Below are 20,999 nucleotides of genomic sequence, written 5' to 3' on the forward strand. Positions count from 1 at the left end.
CTTTGTAATTGTACTTTGTATATTCTTGGATTTTGTACATATATTAAGACTTTGTGCTTCTTTCTTACAATTGAATGCCTTATTTCAATGACACCGCAAGTTCGGACTTTGACAAGTTCGCCAACCTCCAGCATCACAAAGACTCTTAGAACATAGAATGGTACAACACAGTACAGGCCCTTCAGCCCACGATGTTGTGCCGAACCTTTATCTCAATCTAAGATCAACCTAACTTACACACCCCTCAATTTACTGCCATCCATTTCTTGTCCAGCAGTTGCTTAAACGTCCCTACTGTCTCTGACTCTACTACCACTGCTGTCAGTGCATATCACGCATCCTACTATCTCTGTGTAAAGAACCTACCTCTGACATCTCCCCTATACCTTCCTCCAATCACCTTAAAATTATGACTCCTCATGACAGCCATTCCTGCCCTGGGGTACAGTCTCTGGCTAACTACTCTATCTATACCTCTCATTACCTTGTACACCTCTATCAAGTCACCTCTCTTCCTTCTTCTCTCCTGTGTGAAACGCCCTGGCTCACTCAACCTCTCTTGATAAGACAAGCCCTCCAATTCAGACAGCATCCTGATAAATCTCCCCTGCGCCCTGTCTAAAGCACCTACATTCTTCCTATGATGAGGTGACCAGAACTGGACACAATATTCCAAGTGTGGTCTAACCAGGGTTTTATAGAGCTGCAACAAAATCTTGCAGCTCTTAAACTCAATCCCCCTCTGAATGAAAGCCAAAACACCATACACCTTCTTAACAACCCTATCAACTTAGGTGGCAACTTTGAGGGATCTATGTACATGGACCCCAAGATCTCACTGTTCCTCCACACTGCCAAGAATCCTGTCTTTAACCCGGTAATCAGCATTCAAATTCAACCTTTCAAAATGAATCACTTCGCATTCATCCAGGTTGAACTCCATCTGCCACTTCTCAGCCCAGCTCTGCATCCTGTTAATGTCTTGTTGTAGCTGATAACAGCAGCTGACACTACCAACAACACCATCGACCTTTGTGTCATCGGCAAACTTACTAACCTACCCTTTCACTTCCTCATCCAAGTCATTTATAAAAACTACAAAGAGCACAGGCTCAAGAGCAGATCCCTGCAGACCACCACTGGTCACCGACCTCCAGGCGGAACGTTTTCCATCCACTACCACCCTCTGTCTTCTTTCTGCCAGCCAATTCTGTATCCAGACAGCCAAATTTCCCTGTATCCCATATCTCCTAACTTTCTGAATGAGCCTACTGTGGGGAACCTTATCATTTGCCTTACTGAAGTCCATACACACCACATCCATCGCTCGATCTTCATCAACTTGTGCTATCACATCCTCAAAGAACTCAATAAGGCTTGTGAGGCATGACCTGCCCCTCACAAAGCCATGCTGACTATCTTTAATCAAACTATGTTTTTCCAAGAAGTCATAAATCCTATCTCTCAAAATCCTTTCCAGTACCTTGCTTACCATAGACATAAGACTAACTGGTCTGTAATTCCCAGGGATTTCCTTATTCCCTTTCCGGACAGAGGAACAAAATTCACCTCCCTCCAATCAGCCAGTACTACTCCCGTGGAGAGTGAGGATGCAAAGATTATCGCCAGAGGTGCAGCAATCTCATTCCTCGCTTCCCGTAGTAACCTTGGATATATCTGGTCTGGCCCTGGGGACTTATCTATCTTGATACTCCCAGAATTTCGGCACATCCACTTTCTGCATATCAATCTGTTCAAGCCTATTAACCTGGTCCACGGTGTTCTCACTATCAGCAAGGTCCCTCTCTCTAGTGAATACTGAAGCAAAAAACTCATTTAGGGCTTTCCCTACCTCTTCAGATTCCAGGCACAAGTTCCCTGATTGGCCTTACCCTCTCTCTAATCATTCTCTTATTCCTTACATAAGTGTAGAATGCCTTCAGTTTCCCTAATCCTTCCTGCCAAGACTTTTGCATGCCCGCTCCTAGCTCTCCTCAGTCCATTTTTGAGTTCTTTCCTAGCTACCTTGTAATCCTCTAAAGCTGTGCCAGATCCTTGTTTCCACAGCCTTAAGTAAATTTCCTTCTTCCTCTTGACGAGAAGCCCCTCTTCTCTTGTTATCCAAGGCTCCTTCACCTTACCATTCCTTGTCTGTCTCAGTGAGATAAAATTATCCAAAACTCACAAGTGCTCCTTAAATAGCCTCCACATTCCTTAGTGCATTTCCCGTAGAATAATTGTTCCTAATTTATCCTCCACAGCTCCTGTCTAATAGCAGTATAATTTCCCCTCCCCCAATTAAATACCTTGCTATACTGTCTGTTCCTAACCCTCTCCATGGCTATGGTAAAGGTGAGGCAGTTGTGGTCACTGTCACCGAAATGCTGTCCCACAGAGAGATCTGACACCTAGCTTGGCTTGTTGCCGAGCACCAAATCCAATATGGCCTCCCCTCCCCAGTCAGACTATCTACATATTGAGTCAGGAATCTTTCCTGGACACACCTGATAAAATCGACTCCATCCAGACCATCTGCACTAAGGAGATTCCCCAATCAATGTTGGGGAAGTTGAAGTCACCCAGAACAACAACTCTGTTACATCTGCACCTTGCCAAGATCTGCTGTCCAATCTGTCCTTCCATTTCTCTGCTGCTTTCCTGTTCCTGACTTCCACCCAAACTGACTCAGTAAACAAACCCTCCTCAACAACCTCCTTTTCTGCAGCTGTTATGCACTCTCTACTTAACAATGTTCCTCCCCCTCCTCTTTTACTGCCCTCCCTGTTCTTTTTAAAAGATCTAAACCCTGAAACATCCAGCAGCCATTGTCCCATGTGAAACTCACCTCTCTGTTATGGCCACAACATTGTAGTTCCAAGTATTGATCCATACTCTACATTCATCACTTTTATTCCTGACACTCCTTGCATTGAAACAGACACACTTTAACCCATCCCTTTGCCTTATCAACTGTGTATCCCTCCTGACAGACTCTGCATCCTATTTCTGCCCATTCAACAACTACCCTCTCCTCTGATCTGTAGCTCTGGTTCCCATCCTCCGGCCAAACTGGTTTAAACCGTGCCAAAGAGTTCTAGTAAATCTTCCGCCCAGGACATTGGTGCCCCTCCAGTTTAAGTACAACTTGTCCTCCATGTACAGGTCCAACCTTCCCCAGAAGGTATCCCAATGGTCTACATATCTGAAGCCGTCCCTCCTGCACCAGCCCTGTAGCCACAAGTTTAGCTGCACTCGCACCCTGTTCCTCGTCTCACTAGCACTTAGCACCATAGTAATCCTGAGATTACTACTCTGCTCGTCCTGCTTTTAAGCTTCCAACCTAACTCCCCGAAATCACTTTTTACATCCTCATCCCTTTTCCTGGCTATGTCGCTGGTACCGAGGTGGACTTCTGGATGCTCACCCACCCCATTCAGAATCTTGTAGACTTGGTCAGAGACATCCTGGACCCTGGCAACTGGGAGGCAACATACCTTCCAGGAGTCCCACTCATGGTCACAGAATCTCCTGTCCGTTCGTCCAACTATTGGGTCTCCTGCCACTAGCGCTTTTCTGTTCTTCCCCCTTCCCTTCTGAGCCACTATGGCTTTCCCTTGGTAGGTCATCCCCTCCAGTAGTATCCAAAATGGTATGTTATTGAGGGGAACGGCCACAGGGGATTCCTGCACTGTCTGCCGGCTCCCTTTCCGTCCCCTGACTGTAACCCATCTACCTTCTTACTGTACCTGAGGTGTGACTACCTACCTGTAACCTCCTCTGCCTCCCAAATGATCTGAAGTTCATCCAACTCCAGCTCCAGTTCCATAATGCTGTTTCTGAGGAAGTTGGGTGCACTTCCCGCAGATGAAGTCAGTGGGGTCACTAGTGGTGACCCTCACCTCCCACATTCTGCAGGAGAAACATTCAACTGCCCTAACATCCATTCCCACTGTTCTGAATTCCCAAAGTGACTATTGGAAAACTAATAACCTTACCAAATGGTGCACAGAACCTTTTGTTTTTGTTTAGAAGAAGAGGATGGATGGGAGACACAATTTAACTCGTGTTTTGGGTAAAGCAACCACACAAATATATTGCTTCCCTTAGTCAGCTGTACAGTGTCCACTCCTGTTCAGTATGTGCTCTGCCTATTCAAGAGATAAGTTATTAAAGGATGAACCTACCCTCTCGGCAGTCCCCTGGTCCTTGATCTCACTGCTCCCGCTGTTACTGCAGAACTTCTTCCTAAATTAATACCTGCTCAGTCTCTGAGGAATCTTATACAACTTAACGCAGAAATGTGAGGAATTTGTTGAGCACCCATAATGCCTCTGAGAGAACAGAGTGCCTCCTAGTAAAGGGTTAACACTCAAGTGCATTGTTGGTCATTTTTGCAGCAAGTTTTTAAAATGAAGTGGACGTACTTCATAAGCTTCTAACCAAATTTCCAATGAGGGTTCAATCTTGATTGGGGGTGATCCCTAACATCATTCATTAAAACACACCGAGAAATGACCCCTGTATCCTATACAATCTGCTAATACACATTCCTGAACTGTCCTCTCCTTTTGTCTCAATGCCATGTTTCTCTGCCTTTGTTTATTTACCAAAACAGAAAGCAAGTATGATCTGGGTGAGTTAGAAAATGTCTTGTTCTACTCAGGCTGTTCACTCTGTCAGTTTTGAAATAAGGGCAGTCTAATTTAGACAATGGCTTTATATTTATAAACCATGCAGCGAAAGAAGGCTTTTGATCTTTCTGGTCATACCATCGTCACTAAAGAATATCGCAGCCTTAATGTGTTCAGGCCATCACAGAATTTTATAACCAGCAATACAGTATCATTACAATACTTGTTACAGTACAGCATTGAGATGTAGAGCCCACAGTAACCAGTTTGTATTGCTGTGTGGTCTCAGAGACTGGGTTTTGTCTTAGTCTCCTTGGAGGCATGGGTTCGACTGCTGGCAGGTTGTTTTTGTAATTACAAGTTCTGCTGGGACTTCTGTGGTGTAGTAGTAGTGCCCCTACCTCTGAGCCAGGAGGCTTGTTTTCGGGTCCTGCTTGCCCCAGAGATATGTCATAACCTCTCTAACAGGTTGATTGAAAATATCAGAAACAGCAGACATCAAAGATGTAATGCGCACATATCCATTTTAGGTATTGATTTACACAATTAACTAATAGCTGCTTCTGTTCAAAATAAACCCTGCAATTTTTCACATGAAGATAGGATTTCAGTTTAACATTTCGTCAAAAAGCTATCATCCTTAACAGTGCTGCAGTCCCTCTCAGTACCGCAGGATGAGTGTTGTCCTAGATTAAGCCCTTGCATCTCAAACCCTCAAAACTTTAGGTTTAGAAGCTAGCAAGCTATCCACTGAGGAAGTCTTTTGATGTAGTGGGGAGAAGCCCTGCCTCTGAACCAGAAGGTCTGAGTTTGGGTCCCACTCCAGGGCATTTAAAAAAAATACGTACATAGGATGTGGGCATCACTAGCTAAGCCAACATTAATTATCTACCTCTAATAGCTGTTAGTAGGTGGTGGTGAACTGCCTTCTTGTACTGCTGCAGTCCACCTGCTGCAGGTTGATCCACAATGCCATTAGGGAAAGAATTCCAGAATTTTGACCTAGCGACCATGAAAGAAAGGCAATATATTTTCAAGTCAGGATATGGAGTAGTTTGACAGGGAACTTGCAGGAGGTGATGTTCCCATGTATCTGCTGCCCTTGTCCTTCCTAATGGACATGGGCATGGATTTGGAAGGTGCTGTATAAAAAGATGAAGGGTCGAGAGTGTGGTGCTGGAAAAGCACAGCCGGTCAAGCAACATCCGAGGAGCAGGAGAATTGAGGTTTTGAGCATAAGCCCTTCACCTATGTGGTTGCAGGGTCCCAAGGTGGAAGATGAGGCATTCTTCCTCCAGGTGTCAGGTGGCAAGGGAGTGGGAATGGAGGAAACCCAGGACCTGCCTGTCCTTAGTGGAGTAGGAGAGAGAGTTAAAATGTTCAGCCACAGGGCGGTGGGTTTGTTTCGTGTGTGTGTCCCAGAGATGTTCTCTGAAGCATTCTGCAAGTAGGCATCTTGTCTTCCGAATGTAGACAAGACCACATTGGGGACAATGGATACAGTAAATGATGTGTGTGGAAGATGGATGTGGAAGGCTCCTTTGGTGCCTTGGATGGAGGTGAGGGGGAGGTTGGGCGCAGGTTTTGCAATTCTTGTGTTGACAGGGGAAGGTGCTTGGAGGGGAGGATGGGTTGATGGGGGGTGTAGTCTGTGAGAGAGCCCTACTAATTTTGGCACTAAATGCTAGATATTAGTAAGGAGGACTTTGCAATGTCGACAGAGCTGAATTTTGCTAGTCCATGTCAGGTTGTCCGTCTTGTTTTTTCCCTTTGTTTTGTGACTTAGTAGTTGGTGCAAGTTGGCTTGCTTGGCTATTTGAGGGCAAACCAGAAATTGAACTGTCCTGCTGGGCTGCTTTAATTGCAAAGACTCCAGACATCGTGTTTCCAGTGAGCTTACTTGCTGCTTTACCATCATGTCTATCTAGATGTTAACTTCTTAATAGAGTATAGCCCCAACATTTTACATGGAACAGATTCCAACCTTGCTTCAATTGAAGTTTCCCCATTTTATACAGTTTTTATTTTTCACTATTAAAATTAATGTACTAAAATATTTAAACTATGAACTAGATGTTCACAACATCCTTGAGTCTTTTTAATACATCTGATCCCGTCCAGTTGACTTACTAAAATATAAAAAGCTGCCTTTCGTATTTTTTACAAATGCCTTTTGTTTTCTTTTTACTGTGTCTTTTGTAACATCATCTTCCTTGGTGAAGACTGAAGCAAAGTATTTATTTCTGGCTACAACCATGCTTTCTACTTCAATGTAAACTCCCTTTCTGCTCCCTAATTGGTTCACCTCCAATGTTCTGCACAGTACTCCCCAACCCCAGAACTGTGAACATTCAATATACCACCTGACCCTCAGTTGTATCATCCATCTGCTGTCATTCACACTATTTATCTGCTACATCTCTCTTTCTTTTGCTATTCTCTTCTGGCTTTGTTTTCCCACCTTGTGGGAATGTACCTCAACTTCACTTGAACCATCTTCAGTTTAAAGGCAGCCTATTGTTCCATAGCAGTTATCCCTGCCAGACTTTTGAATCTAATTTATCTGGGTCAGATCTGTTCTTGGCACTTCTCCAATTAATTATTCAAACTCTTGATTGTTCCTCGTCCTTTCAGTAGTCACCATAAACCTTCTGATTTAATAATCATTGTACAACAAAGGTTCTCTAACTGTCACTTCGTTTCTTTCCCAGTCGCCAGGTCGAGCAGTGACTCCCATTCTTGAACCAGAAACATGCTGCTGTGGAAAATTTTCTTGAATGCTCTGTAGGAATTCTTTTCCCATTCTGCCCTTTACACTGTTACTAGCATTGTCTATAATCTGCATTTTCACTACAGGTACTTTATTGAGTTTTGCACCTTTTAATTTCTGTGTAAATTTATTCCTCTATCTCATTATTCAGTGGCCAGTAGAATACATCCAGATGTTTAAGGGCATTGCTTTATTTTTTAATTCTAATCAGTCTCTCCTACTGTTGAGGATAAATATAGTATTCTTCAGGCCATTATCTATCTTCAGCATTGGAATTTCCCTATACTTTCATTGTCCTGCACTGCTTCTCCTCTAAGTGCAGCTCTCAAGTTTTTCACCACATCCACCACCTTCAACATTCACTCTCTCCACCACAGTTAGAGTCAAAGAGGCCTATAGCCTGGAAACCAGCCCTTTGACCCAACTTGTCCATGCTGCCCAGTTTTCACAATTTAACTAGTCCTATTTGCCTGCGTTTGGTCCATATCCCTCCATGCTTATCCCATCTATGTACCTGTCGAATGTTTCTTAAATGACAAAATTTTACTTGCTTTCACTACCACATCTGTCAGCCTCACAACCCTCTGTGTAAAAAAAATTGCCCCCGGACCCTTTTGTAACTCTCCCCTCTCACCTTAAACCAATGCTGTCTAGTTCTGGACTCCTCTAGAATGGGGAAAAGCTGTTGGCTATCTGTCTTATCTACGCCTCATAATTTTAAAGACCTCTACAAGGTCACCCCTCAGTCTCCTATGTTCCATGAAAAGAAGTCTCCGCCTTGCCAACCTCAATGGGTATTGGGTCAAACTGTCTGGTGGTTGGAGTCATGCCTGACATGTAGGATGATGGTCACAGTTATTGGAGGTCAGTCTCTCAGCTCCAGGACATCTCTGTAGGAGTCCCTTAAAGTAATCTCCTCGGCTCAACCATCTTCAGCTGCTTAATCAATGACCTTCCCTCCATCATAAGGTCAGAAGTGAGGATGTCCGCTGATGATTGCATAATGTTCAACACCATTCACGATTCCTTGCATACTCAATCAGTCCATGTTAAAACACAACAAAATTTGGACAATATCCAGGTTTGACAAGTAGGAGACTGGAAGAACACAGTAAGCCAGGCAGCGTCATGACTTCTGCACCTCCTGATGCTGCCTGGCTTGCTGTGTTCTTCCAGCCTCCTGCTTGTCTACCTTGGAATCCAGCATCTGCAGGCTTTTTTGTTAATATCCAGGCTTGGGCTGACAATTGGCAATATGTTTTGTCCAGGCTCCACAAATGCCAGGCTATGACCATCACAAATAAGAGACAATCTAATGACTGCCCCATATCAATATCCTGGGGGTCATCATTGACTAGAACCTCAACTTGACTCACCACATAAACACGGTGGCTATAAGAGCAGGTCATAACTAGGAATACGGTGGTGGGTAACTCTCCTCCTAACACCTCAAAGCCTGTCCACCATCGACAAGGCATAGTCAGGAGTGTGATGGAATATTCCCCATTTGCCTGGGTGAATGTAGCCCCAACAACAATCAAGAAGCTCGACAGCATCCAGGGCAAAACAGCCTGCTTGATTGGCACAGCATCCACAAGCATCCATTCCCTCCACACCGACGTTCAGTAGCAGTAGTGTCTACTATGTACCAGATCCACTGCTGAAATTCACCAAAGATCCTCAGGCAGCACCTTCCAAACCCATAACCACCATAACTAGAAGGACACGGACAGCAGATATATGGAAACACCATCGTCTTCAAGTTTCTCTCCAAGTCACTCACCATCCTGACTTGAAAATATATTGCCATTCCTTCACTGTCACTGGGTCAAAATCCTGGAATTCCCTCCCTAATGGCATTGTGAGTCAACCCACAGCAGATGGACTGCAGTTCAAGAAGACAGCTTCTTGAAAGGCAACTAGGGATGGGCAATAAATGCTGGCCAGCCAACAATGCCCGCAACCCACAAAAAAATGATTTTTTTTTTAAATGCTCCTTATTACTCAAACCTTCAAGTCCAGGTAGCATCCTAGTAAATATTTTGTTGCAACAGTGTGTACCACCTACAAGATTTAGATTTAGATTAGATTTAGATTAGATTAGATTACAGTGTGGAAACAGGCCCTTCGGCCCAACAAGTCCACACCGACCCGCCGAAGCGAAACCCACCCATACCCCTACATTTACCCCTTACCTAACACTACGGGCAATTTAGTATGGCCAATTCACCTGACCCTGCACATCTTTGGATGGTGGGAGGAAACCGGAGCACCCGGAGGAAACCCACGCAGACAGGGGGAGAACGTGCAAACTCCACACAGTCAGTCGCCTGAGGCGGGAATTGAACCCGGGTCTCTGTCGCTGTGAGGCAGCAGTGCTAACCACTGTGCCACCATGCCGCCCCCACTGTGCCAAGATGCACCATCACAACTGACCAAGGCTCCATCAGCAGCACCTTTTAAAAAACCATAACAAGGACAAGAGCAGCCGATGCAGTAATGCTGTCCCCATGCAAGTTCACCTGCAAGCCAGTCACCATTCTGCCCTGCTGACTCGCAAACATATCGCTGTTCTTCCAGTGCCATTAGGTCAAAATCCTGTAACTCCCTCCTTAATAGCACTTTGAGTATTTCTTTAACCAAGGAATGCAGAGATTTAATCACCACTTTGAGGGCAAATTAGGATGGGCAATATTGTTGTTGGGGCCAGAGATACCACATTGCAGAACAGATTAAAAATAAAGGGATAAGGATCAAAGCAGTTCCAATCCATAATAAATATGATCTGGGCTAGTTATTTAATAACAAAGTCATGACCTGTTCGTGTTCCAGTAACTGCATTTGCCTCTTGCTTTCAGATGAAAATGGACAGTAATGACCTCCTGCCTCGATACTTCAATGCAGCACATAAATGGCCAGGGATGATCCATGAGCCTCTGGACCAGGGCAACTGTGCAGCCTCCTGGGCCTTTTCTACAGCAGGTAACAGCTGCATTCTGAGGGCATGGGGCATATTAAGGCATCACAGTTATGGGCATGGGGCATATCAGAGTATGGGTATATTGAATCATCACAATGATGGGCATGGGGCATATCAGAGTATGGGTATATTGAATCATCACAATGATGGGCATGGGGTATATCAGACTATGGTCTTAATGAGGCATCAAAATGAGGAGCGTAAGGCATATTGGGGCATATTAGAGTGTTACAGTGAAGGGGCATAAGGTATATTGGGATATTGCTGTGAGGAGTGTGGATGTATCGGATGTTCCTCTGATCTTCTGGACTTCCCAAGATCTTACTGTTCATAATCTATTCATGTGTTTATCCCACTCACTTGCTTTTTCCTTCTAGCTAACCAATCTTCTATCCATGCCAATAGTTACCCCATACACCATGAATTTTAGTTTCCACAGTATCATTTTATATGGAACCTTATCAAATGTTTCTGGAAATCAAACTACAGGCACATTCAAAGGTTCCCTTTCGGGCACACTTTATGTTATTCCTCAAGTAACTCTAATACATTGGTCAAATATGACTTCCCTTTCGGAAAATTAAATCCATTCTGCCTGATGTACCTTGAATTTATCCAAGTACTCTACTTTCATAATAGTCATAGAGTCTCAGAGATGTACAGCATGGAAACAGACCCAACTCATCATGCCAACCAGATATCCTAAATTAATGTAATCCCATTTGCCAGCACTTGGTCCAAACCCTCTACATCCTTCCTATTCATATACTCATCCAGATGCCTTTTGAATGTTGTAATTGTACAAGGGTCCACCAGTTCCTCTGGCAGCTCATTCTATTCATGTACCTCCCTCTGTGTGAAAAGATTGCCCCTTAGGTCCCTTTTAAATCTTTTCCCTTCCGCCCTCTAATTCAGACTCCCCCACCCAGGGAAAATACCTTGTCTATTTATGCTATCCATGCCCCTTATGATTTATAAACTTCTATAAGTCACCCCTCAGCCTCCAGCCCCAGCCTATTCAGCCTCGCCCTTTAGCTCAAATCCTCCAATCCTGGCAACATCCTTGTAAATATTTTCTGAATCCTTTCAAGTTTCACAACATCATTCCGATAGGAAGGAGACCGTAATTGCACAATAGGGTGGCACGGTGGCACAGTGGTTAGCACTGTTGCCTCACAGCGCCAGAGACCCGGGTTCAATTCCCGCCTCAGGCGACTGACTGTGTGGAGTTTGCACGTTCTACCCGTGTCTGCGTGGGTTTCCTCCGGGTGCTCCGGTTTCCTCCCACAGTCCAAAAGATGTGCAGGTCAGGTGAATTGACCATGCTAAATTGCCCGAAGTGTTAGGTAAAGGGTAAATGTAGGGGTATGGGTGACTTGCGCTTTGGCGGGGCGGTGTGGACTTGTTGGGCTGAAGGGCCTGTTTCCACACTGTAAGTAATCTAATCTAATCTAATTCCAACAGTGGCCTAACCAATGTCCTATACAGCTGCAACATGACCTCCCAACTCCTATACTCAATGCTCTGACCAATAAAGGAAAACATACCAAATGCCTTCTTCACTATCATATCTACCACCGACTCCACTTTCAAGATAGTATGAACCTGCATTCCAAGGTCTCTTTGTTCAGCAACACTCCCCAGTTAACTTACCGTTAAGCGTATAAGTCCTGCTAAGAATTGTCTTTCCAAAATACAGCAGCTTCTAACAATTTCCCTGTGTCCGGTGTTAAACTAACTGGCCTGTATTTATCTGCCTATTTGACTCACTCTAGTTTTAAGTAAACCTACCACCAACCCCCACACTATTATTTTAAGTCCTAAGATTAGAAATTATTTTCATGACTTTGTTCTAAGTCTCACTTGGGACGAGATTTGTTTTTTTTTAATAGCAGCATGTTAATACTTCACAGGATTTACCAATAATAGTAAATTATACTTAAAGAAAGAAAATAGCATTCAACAGCCACTCATTGTTACTTTTTAAAATATTAGAGCAGGTATAATAATTCATGTGTTAAAATTTTTTAGTTTACGATGAAATGGAAAATACTCATCAACCAGTCAATTCCCCACTCCCCTGATGAAATGCTTTGCATTTTCCACTAACTAAAGAGCAGTTGATCAGAAAGAAAGCTAGATGTGACCTGATCCAGTGAATCCCAAATTCTGCTTCAGCTCCACTCTCCCAATCTGAGTAGGGAATATTAGTGAGTGCTATAGTGAGGGGTGTAGGGGATATCAGTAAGTGTCACAGTGCGGGGTGTGGGGGCATATCAGGGAGTGTCACAGTGTGGGGTGTGGGGGATATCAGTGAGTGTCACAGTGCGGGGTGGGGGGGACATCAGTGAGTGTCACAGTGCGGGGTGTGGGGTATATCAGTGAGTGTCACAGTGCCCACTGTAAGGGAATATCAGTGAGTGTCACAGTGCGTGGCGTGGGGGATATAAGTGACTGTCACAGTGCGGGGTGTGGGGGTTATCAGTGAGTGTCACAGTGCGGGGTGTGGAGGATGTCAGTGAGTGTCACAGTGCGGGGTGTGGGTGATTTCAGTGAGTGTCACAATGCGGGGTGTGGGGGATATCAGTGAGTGTCACAGTGCGGGATATGGGGTATATCAGTGAGTGTCACAGTGCCAAGTGTAGGCGGATATCAGTGCAGGGCCAGGGGGATATCAGTGATTGTCAGATTGCGTCGTGTGGGTGATGTCATTGAGTTTCACAGTGCCCATTGTTGGGGGCTATCAGGGAGTGTCACAGTGCGGGTCCTGGGAGCTATCAGGGAGTGTCACAGTGCGGGGTGTGGCGGATATCAGTGAGTATGACAGTGCCGGGTATGGAGGATATCAGTGAGTGTCACAGTGCGGGGTATGGAGGATATCAGCGAGTGTCACAGGGGTATGACATCAGTGGTATGGAGGATATCAGTGAGTGTCATAGTGCAGGATGTGCTGGATATCAGTGTGTGTCACAGTGCAGCGTGTGGGGGATATCAGTGTGTGTCAGAATGCGGGATGTGAGGGATATCAGTGAGTGTTACAGTGCCTGGTGTAGGGAGATATCATTGTGGGGCCTGGGGGATATCAGTGAGTGTCACAGTGCCTACTGTTGGGGGTTATCAGGGAGTGTCACAGTGCGGGGTTTGGGGGATATCAGTGAGTGTCACAGTGCGGGGTATGGGGTATATCAGTGAGTGTCACAGAGTGGGGAGTGGGTGATATCAGTGCGTGTCACAGTGCCTAGTATAGGCGGATATCAGTGCAGGGCCTGGGGGATATCAGTGAGTGTCAGAGTGCGGCGTGTGGGGGGTATCATTGAGTGTCACAGTGCTCACTGTTGGGGGTTATCAGAGAGTGTCACAGTGCGGGGCCTGGGGGATATCAGTGTGTGTCACAGTGCAGCGTGTGGGGGATATCAGTGTGTGTCAGAATGTGGGATGTGAGGGATATCAGTGAGTGTCACAGTGCCTAGTGTAGGGAGATATCATTGTGGGGCCTGGGGGATATCAGTCAGTGTCAGAGTGGGGGTGTGGGCGATATCATTGAATGTCACAGTGCCCACTGTTGGAGGATATCAGTGAGTGTCACAGTGCGGGGCCTGGGGGCTATCAGGGAGTGTCACAGTGCGGGGTGTGGCGGATATTAGTGATTGTCACAGTGCGGGGTGTGGGTGATATCGTTGCTTGTCACAGTGTCCAGTGTTGGTAGCTATCAGCGAGTTTCACAGTGCAGGGTGTGGGGGATAACAGTGAGTGTCACCGTGCGAGGTGTGGGGGTTATCAGTGAGTGTCACAGTGCCCAGTGTAGGGGGATAACAGTGAGTGTCAGAGTGCGGGGTGTGGGGGATATCAGCGAGTGTCACAGTGCGGGGTATGGAGGATATCAGCGAGTGTCACAGTGCAGGGTGTGGGGGATATCAGTGAGTGTCACAGTGCCTGGTGTAGGGGGATATCATTGTGGGGCCTGGGGGATATCAGTGAGTGTCGGAGTGCTCAGTGTTGGAGGATATCAGTGAGTGTCACAGTGCGGGGGTTGGGGCTATCAGGGAGTGTCACAGTGCGGGGTGTGTCGGATATTAGTGAGTGTCACAGTGCGGGGTGTAGGTGATATCAATGCGTGTCACAGTGCCCAGTGTTGGTAGCTATCAGGGAGTTTTACAGTGCGGGGTGTGGGGAATATCAGTGAGTGTCAGCGTGCCGCGTGTGGAGTTATCAGTGAGTGACACAATGCGGGGTGTGAGGAATATCAGTGCGTGTCACAGTGCCTAGTGTAGGCGGATATCAGTGCAGGGCCTGGGGATATCAGTGAGTGTCAGAGTGCGACGTGTGGGGGGTATCATTGAGTGTCACAGTGCCCACTGTTGGGGGCTATCAGGGAGTGTCACAGTGCAGGGTATGGAGGATATCAGTGAGTGTGACAATGCGGGTTATGGAGGATATCAGTGAGTGTCACAGAGCAGGGTATGGAGGATATCAGCGAGTGTCATAGTGCGGGGTGTGGGGGATATCAGTGAGTGTCACAGTGCGGGGGGTGGGGGTTATCAGTGAGAGTCATAGTGCAGGGTGTGCGGGAGTGTCACAGTGCGATGTGTGGGGGATATCAGCGAGTGTCACAGTGCAGGGTGTGCCGGATATTAGTGAGTGTCACAGTGCGGAGCGTGAGGGATATTACTGAGAGTCACAGTGCGGGGTATGGAGGATATCAGCGAGTGTTACAGTGCGAGGTGTGGGGGATATCAGTGAGTGTCACAGTGTGGGGTATGGAGGATATCAGCGAGTGTTACAGTGCAGGGTGTGGGGGATATCAGTGTTTGTCAGAATGCGGGATGTGAGGGATATCAGTGCGTGTCGCAGTGCCTAGTGTAGGGGGATATCAGTGCAGGGCTTGGGGGATATCAGTGAGTGTCAGAGTGGGGGTGTGGGCGATATCATTGAGTGTCACAGTGCCCACTGTTGGGTCGATATCAGTGAGTGTTACAGTGCGGGGCCTGGGGGCTATCAGGGAGTGTCACAGTGTGGGGTGTGGCGGACATTAGTGATTGTCACAGTGCGGGGTGTCGGGGATATCAGTGAGTGTCACAATTCCCAGTGTTGGTAGCTATCAAGGAGTTTCACAGTGCAGGGTGTGGGGGATATCAGTGAGTGTCACAGTGCAGGGTGTGGGTATATCAGTGAGTGTCACAGTGCAGGGTGTGGGGGATATCAGTGAGTGTCACAGTGCAGGGTGTTGGGAGATATCAGTGAGTGCCGCAGTGCGGGTTGTGAGGGGATATCAGTGAGTGTCACAGTTTGGGGTGTGGGGGGATATCAGTGAGTGTCACACTGCGGGGTGTGGGGGATATCAGTGAGTGTCACACTGCAGGGTGTGGGGGTTATCAGTGTGTGTCACAGTGCGGGGTGTGGGGGATATCACTACGTGTCACAGTGCAGGGTGTGGGGGATATCAGAGAGTGTCACAGTGCAGGGTATGGAGGATATCAGTGAGTGTCACAGTGCGGTGTGTGGGGGATATCAGTGCGTGTCACAGTGCCTAGTGTACGGGGATATCAGTGCAGGGCCTGAGGGATATCAGTGAGCATCAGAGTGGGGGTGTGGGTGATATCATTGAGTGTCACAGTGCCCACTGTTGGGGGCTATCAGGGAGTGTCACAGTTCGGGGCCTGGGAGCTATGTGAGTGTCACAGTGCGGGGTGTGGTGGATATCAGTGAGTGTCACAGTGCAGGGTATGGAGGATATCAGCGAGTGTCACAGTGCAGGGTGTGGAGGATATCAGTGAGTGTCACAGTGCGGGATGTGGGGGATTTCAGTGAGTGTCACAATGCAGTGCCTGGGGGATATCATGTGTGTCAGAATGCGGGATGTGAGGGATATCAGTGCGTGTCACAGTGCCTGGTGTAGGGGGATATCAGTGCAGGGCCTGGGGGATATCAGTAAGTGTCAGAGTGGACACCCAACACTGGGAACTGTGACACTCACTGATAGACCCCACACCCTGCACTGTGACACTCACATGTCATTCCCCCACAGCCTGCACTGTGATACTCACTGATAACCCCCAACACTGGGCACTGTGACGGTCACTGATATCTCCCAAAACCCTGCACTGTGACACTCACTAATATTACCAACACCCCGCACTGTGACACTCACTGATATCCCCCACACCCCAAACTGTGACACTGACTGATAACCTCCACACCCCGAACTGTGACACTCACTGATATCACCCACATCCCGCACTGTGACACACACTGGACACTGTGACGGTCACTGATATCTCCCAACACCCTGCACTGTGACACTCACTAATATTGCCCACACCCCGCACTGTGACACTGACTGATAACCCCCACACCCCGAACTGTGACACTCACTGATATCACCCACACGCTGCACAGTGACACTCCCTGACATCCCCCTACACTGGGCAATGTGACACTCACTGATATCCCCCAACACTGGGCACTGTGACAATCACTGATATCCCCCAACTCTGGGCACTGTGACACTCACTGATATCCCCCAACACTGGGCACTGTGACACTCACTGATATCCCCCACACTCTGCACAGTGACATTCACTGACATCCCCCTACACTGGGCAATGTGACACTCACTGATGTCCCTCACACCCCGCACTGTGCCAATCACTGATATCGCCCAACAGTGGCCACTGTGACACCCACTGATATCTGACTACACTGGGCAATGTGACACTCACTGATATCCCCACTCTCCGCACTGTGACACTCACTGATATCCCCACTCTCCGCACTGTGACACTCACTGATAACCCCCATACGCTGCACAGTGACAGTCCCTGATAACTACCACACCCAGCACTGTGACAGTCACGGACATCCCCCCACACCCCGCACTGTGACACTCCCTGATAGCTCCCAACACCCTGCACAGTGACACGCACTGATATCTCCCAACACCCTGCACTGTGATACTCACTGATAACCCCCACACCCCGAACTGTGACACTCCCTGATAGCCCCCAGGCCCAGCACTGTAACACTCACTGATATCCCCCAACACTGGGCACTGTGACAGTCACTGACATCCCCCCACACCCCGCTCTGACACTCACTGATATCCCCCAGGTCCTGCACTGATATCCCCCTACACTAGGCACTGTGACACGCACTGATATCCTTCACATCCCGCATTCTGACACACACTGATATCCCCCAGGCCCCGCACTGTGACACTCACTGATATCCCCCACTCCCTGCACTGAGACACGCACTGATATCCACCACACCCTGCACTGTGACACACACTGATATCACCCACACCCCGCACTGTGACACTCACTGATATCCGCCACTCCTCGCACTGTGACACTCCCTGATAGCCCCCAGGCCCTGCACTGTAACACTCACTGATATCCTCCATACCCTGCACTGTGACAATCACTGATATTCCCCACACCCTGCACTGTGACACTCACTGATATCCTCCATACCCCGCACTGTGACAATCACTGATATCCCCCACACCCCGCACTGTGACACTCGCTGATATCCTCCATACCCCGCACTGTGACACTCGCTGATATCCACCACACCCCGCACTGTGACACACCCTGATAGCTCCCAGGCCCCGAACTGTGACACTCCCTGATAGCCCCCAACAGTGGGCACTCTGACACTCACTGATATCCCCCAGGCCCTGCACTGATATCCCCCTACACTAGGCACTGTGACACGCACTGATATCCCCCACACACCGCACTGTGAGACTCACTGATATCACCCACACCCTGCATTGTGTCACAGTGCGGGATGTGGGGGATCTCAGTGAGTGTCACAGTGCGGGATGTGATGACATTTGAGTGGATAATATTGTGTGGGCTTTGAGGGATTTTAGAGAGTCTCAGTGCCGATTATAGAAGATAACAGTGACACTGTGTGCAAGGAATCAGTAATATCTCACTGAAGAATAATATTTGATGAGCTTATTTGATGTTTGTTCCTTGACCCTTAGCCGTGGCATCTGACAGAATCTCCATCCAATCAATGGGTCACATGACAGCAGCATTATCTCCGCAGAATCTGATTTCGTGCAACACCCGCAATCAAAAAGGCTGTCATGGCGGGCGAGTCGATGGTGCTTGGTGGTACCTCAGACGGCGTGGGTATGTACCCGAGATATTTGTCTGTCATCATATCATATCTGTAGATCATAAACTGACTTTAAGCGGTTCCACAGCCTACATGTCAAGTACTTTTAAGGTGGAAGATTTCCATCGCAGCAGATATGCAGGTAGTGAAGGACACAACAGAAGCCAATGCTTGCGCACTTATAATTTGAAATAACTGACTATATGCACCTCCAAAACAAACCAGCTTCAGTTTATTCCTTTGTATAATCTTTCATACTCAAAATAAGCTCCAAACTAGTTGTTTTAAATTTTTGACACTGGTATGTAATGAATTTATTAGCAGTTGTCAGAATGTCATGTCCACAAGAACATTTGCTTCTGTTTGTCACCTCTGTTTCATTTCCCAAAGCTACTGTCTCTATTTGTAATTTTATCTCTGTGGGGACTGTCAGTGTGACAGCTCCTTTTACAGCACTAGATCACTTCTTCATGAGACTCATTTCCAGAATCATTCTGTACTTGTTTTCTTACTCTATTTTTTCATACCAATCTGCAAATCCATGGACCTTGCTTCATCGTTGTCATGCCAATAGCTTTTCCTACGCATCACAATTCCTCCGTTTGAGAACTTCTAAATTTGGAAATCATTAACTCTTGCTGTGACCTTCTTACCCAGTCACTGGTTAGGTTTGGATAATTGATTGATATTCCTTGTTTGAAGCTCTGCCGTTCACTGCTTTCTGTTTTGTTCCTACAGGGTGGTGTCAGATGCCTGCTACCCATTCTCCAGCTCTGAGACGCAGCAGCTTAGCAGCCAGTGTATGATGTTCACTCGCTCAGCTGGCCGTGGCAAGAGACAGGCAACAATGCCTTGTCCCAATCCCTACAGCCACACAAACCAGATCTATCAATCCACTCCACCTTACCGCCTCTCTAACAACGTGAGTACTCTGGAGTTGTCAGCCCAGCCTTCTCTCCTCTTCAGGCTCTCAGCACTCGCTGTCAGTGTAGCTACAGGAGGAAAGTGCTATCAATATGAGCCAGTTTAGATCCTCATTGAATATCATCATTCACCCACACTCTGACCTAGCAATTTTTACAATTCACTTCACCTTGTTATTCTTTTAAAGATTGAAACAACATTCTCGTGCTTTGTCTCACTCGAGTCAACTTCATCCCACTGCCAGGAAAGTCTCATTTTCAGATGTGCCCCTGTGCAGCACAGGGTGACCAGCTCCCCTCCTGAATGGGCCACCGCTCAGCATCCCTGTTGTTTACCAGCATCTGGGAGCAGCCCTGTAGTGAGGTTTGGGTTTATACAAATGATTATTATGTCAGCAAGACATCAGTGAAGGCTTTTGGTTTTATTCTAATGTAATTAAATATTTATTCAACAGGTTAAGGAAATTATGAAAGAAATAATGGAGAATGGGCCAGTGCAAGGTAGGAGATACTGAGCTCAACCTCTCATGGTTTATCAACTCAGGAGAAGCAGAGATCTTTTAATACAGTGCAACAAAAATATAACAGACACTCACTGTCACCCAGATATACCCCACAGCCCTTACTGTAATGTTGAGATATACGCTGCAGCCCTTGCTGTAATGCTGGGATATACACCGCAGACCTTGCTGTAATGCTGGGATATACCCCACAGCCCTTACTGTAATGTTGAGATATACGCTGCAGCCCTTGCTGTAATGCTGGGATATACACCGCAGACCTTGCTGTAATGCTGGGATATACCCCGCAGCCCTTGCTGTAATGCTGGGATATACACTGCAGACCTTGCTGTAATGCTGGGATATACCCCGCAGCCCTTGCTGTAATGTTGGGATATACACCGCAGACCTTGCTGTAATGCTGAGATATACCCCGCAGCCCTTGCTGTAATGCTGAGATATACCCCGCAGCCCTTGCTGTAATGTTGGGATATACACCGCAGACCTTGCTGTAATGCTGGGATATACCCCACAGCCATGCTGATACCCCGCAGCCCTTGCTGTAATGCTGAGATATACCCCACAGCCCTTGCTGTAATGCTGAGATATACCCCGCAATCCTTGCTGTAATGCTGAGATATACACCGCAGTCCTTGCTGTAATGCTGAGATACACCCCGCAGCCCTTGCAGTAATGCTGGGATATACCCCACAACCCTTGCTGTGCTGCTGTCTCTGGCGTAACTCGCACCACAAATTTGTGTGATTATATCCCACTACTCCTACTTCCATATTATCTGTGTTTGTTGATAGAATTCTTGCATGTCGGGTCAGAAAATTTTGGATTCAAGTCCCTGGAATGATTGAGATGGTCAACTGGCAGTCCTAATGCAATACTGTAGGAGCAGCACTGCTGTCACAAGATATTACAGCCATACTGTAAATGATCCTCAGCATGGATCTAATAGATATTATGCCAATTAGGAGTACTTCCATTGGTGGATTACCTATGAATTCATGGAATCCCTACAGTTTAGAAACAAGCCATTCAGCCCAACAAGTCCAT

The 20,999-nt window shown here is 47.0% G+C and overlaps 1 protein-coding gene across 2 annotated transcripts in view; it reads left to right on the forward strand.

Moving 5' to 3' along the window:
• tinagl1 (tubulointerstitial nephritis antigen-like 1) overlaps positions 1-20,999 on the forward strand; it is a 103,819-nt gene that overhangs the window by 60,464 nt on the left and 22,356 nt on the right. For both annotated transcript variants that reach the window (XM_043717968.1, XM_043717967.1), the window contains exons 6-9: positions 10,260-10,383; positions 18,375-18,525; positions 19,250-19,433; positions 19,890-19,935. In XM_043717968.1, coding sequence (XP_043573903.1) covers positions 10,260-10,383; positions 18,375-18,525; positions 19,250-19,433; positions 19,890-19,935 — 505 coding nt within the window. The remainder of the gene's footprint in view (positions 1-10,259; positions 10,384-18,374; positions 18,526-19,249; positions 19,434-19,889; positions 19,936-20,999) is intronic.

This window comes from Chiloscyllium plagiosum, chromosome 27, assembly GCF_004010195.1.
Source record: "Chiloscyllium plagiosum isolate BGI_BamShark_2017 chromosome 27, ASM401019v2, whole genome shotgun sequence".
Classification (NCBI taxonomy): domain Eukaryota; kingdom Metazoa; phylum Chordata; class Chondrichthyes; order Orectolobiformes; family Hemiscylliidae; genus Chiloscyllium; species Chiloscyllium plagiosum.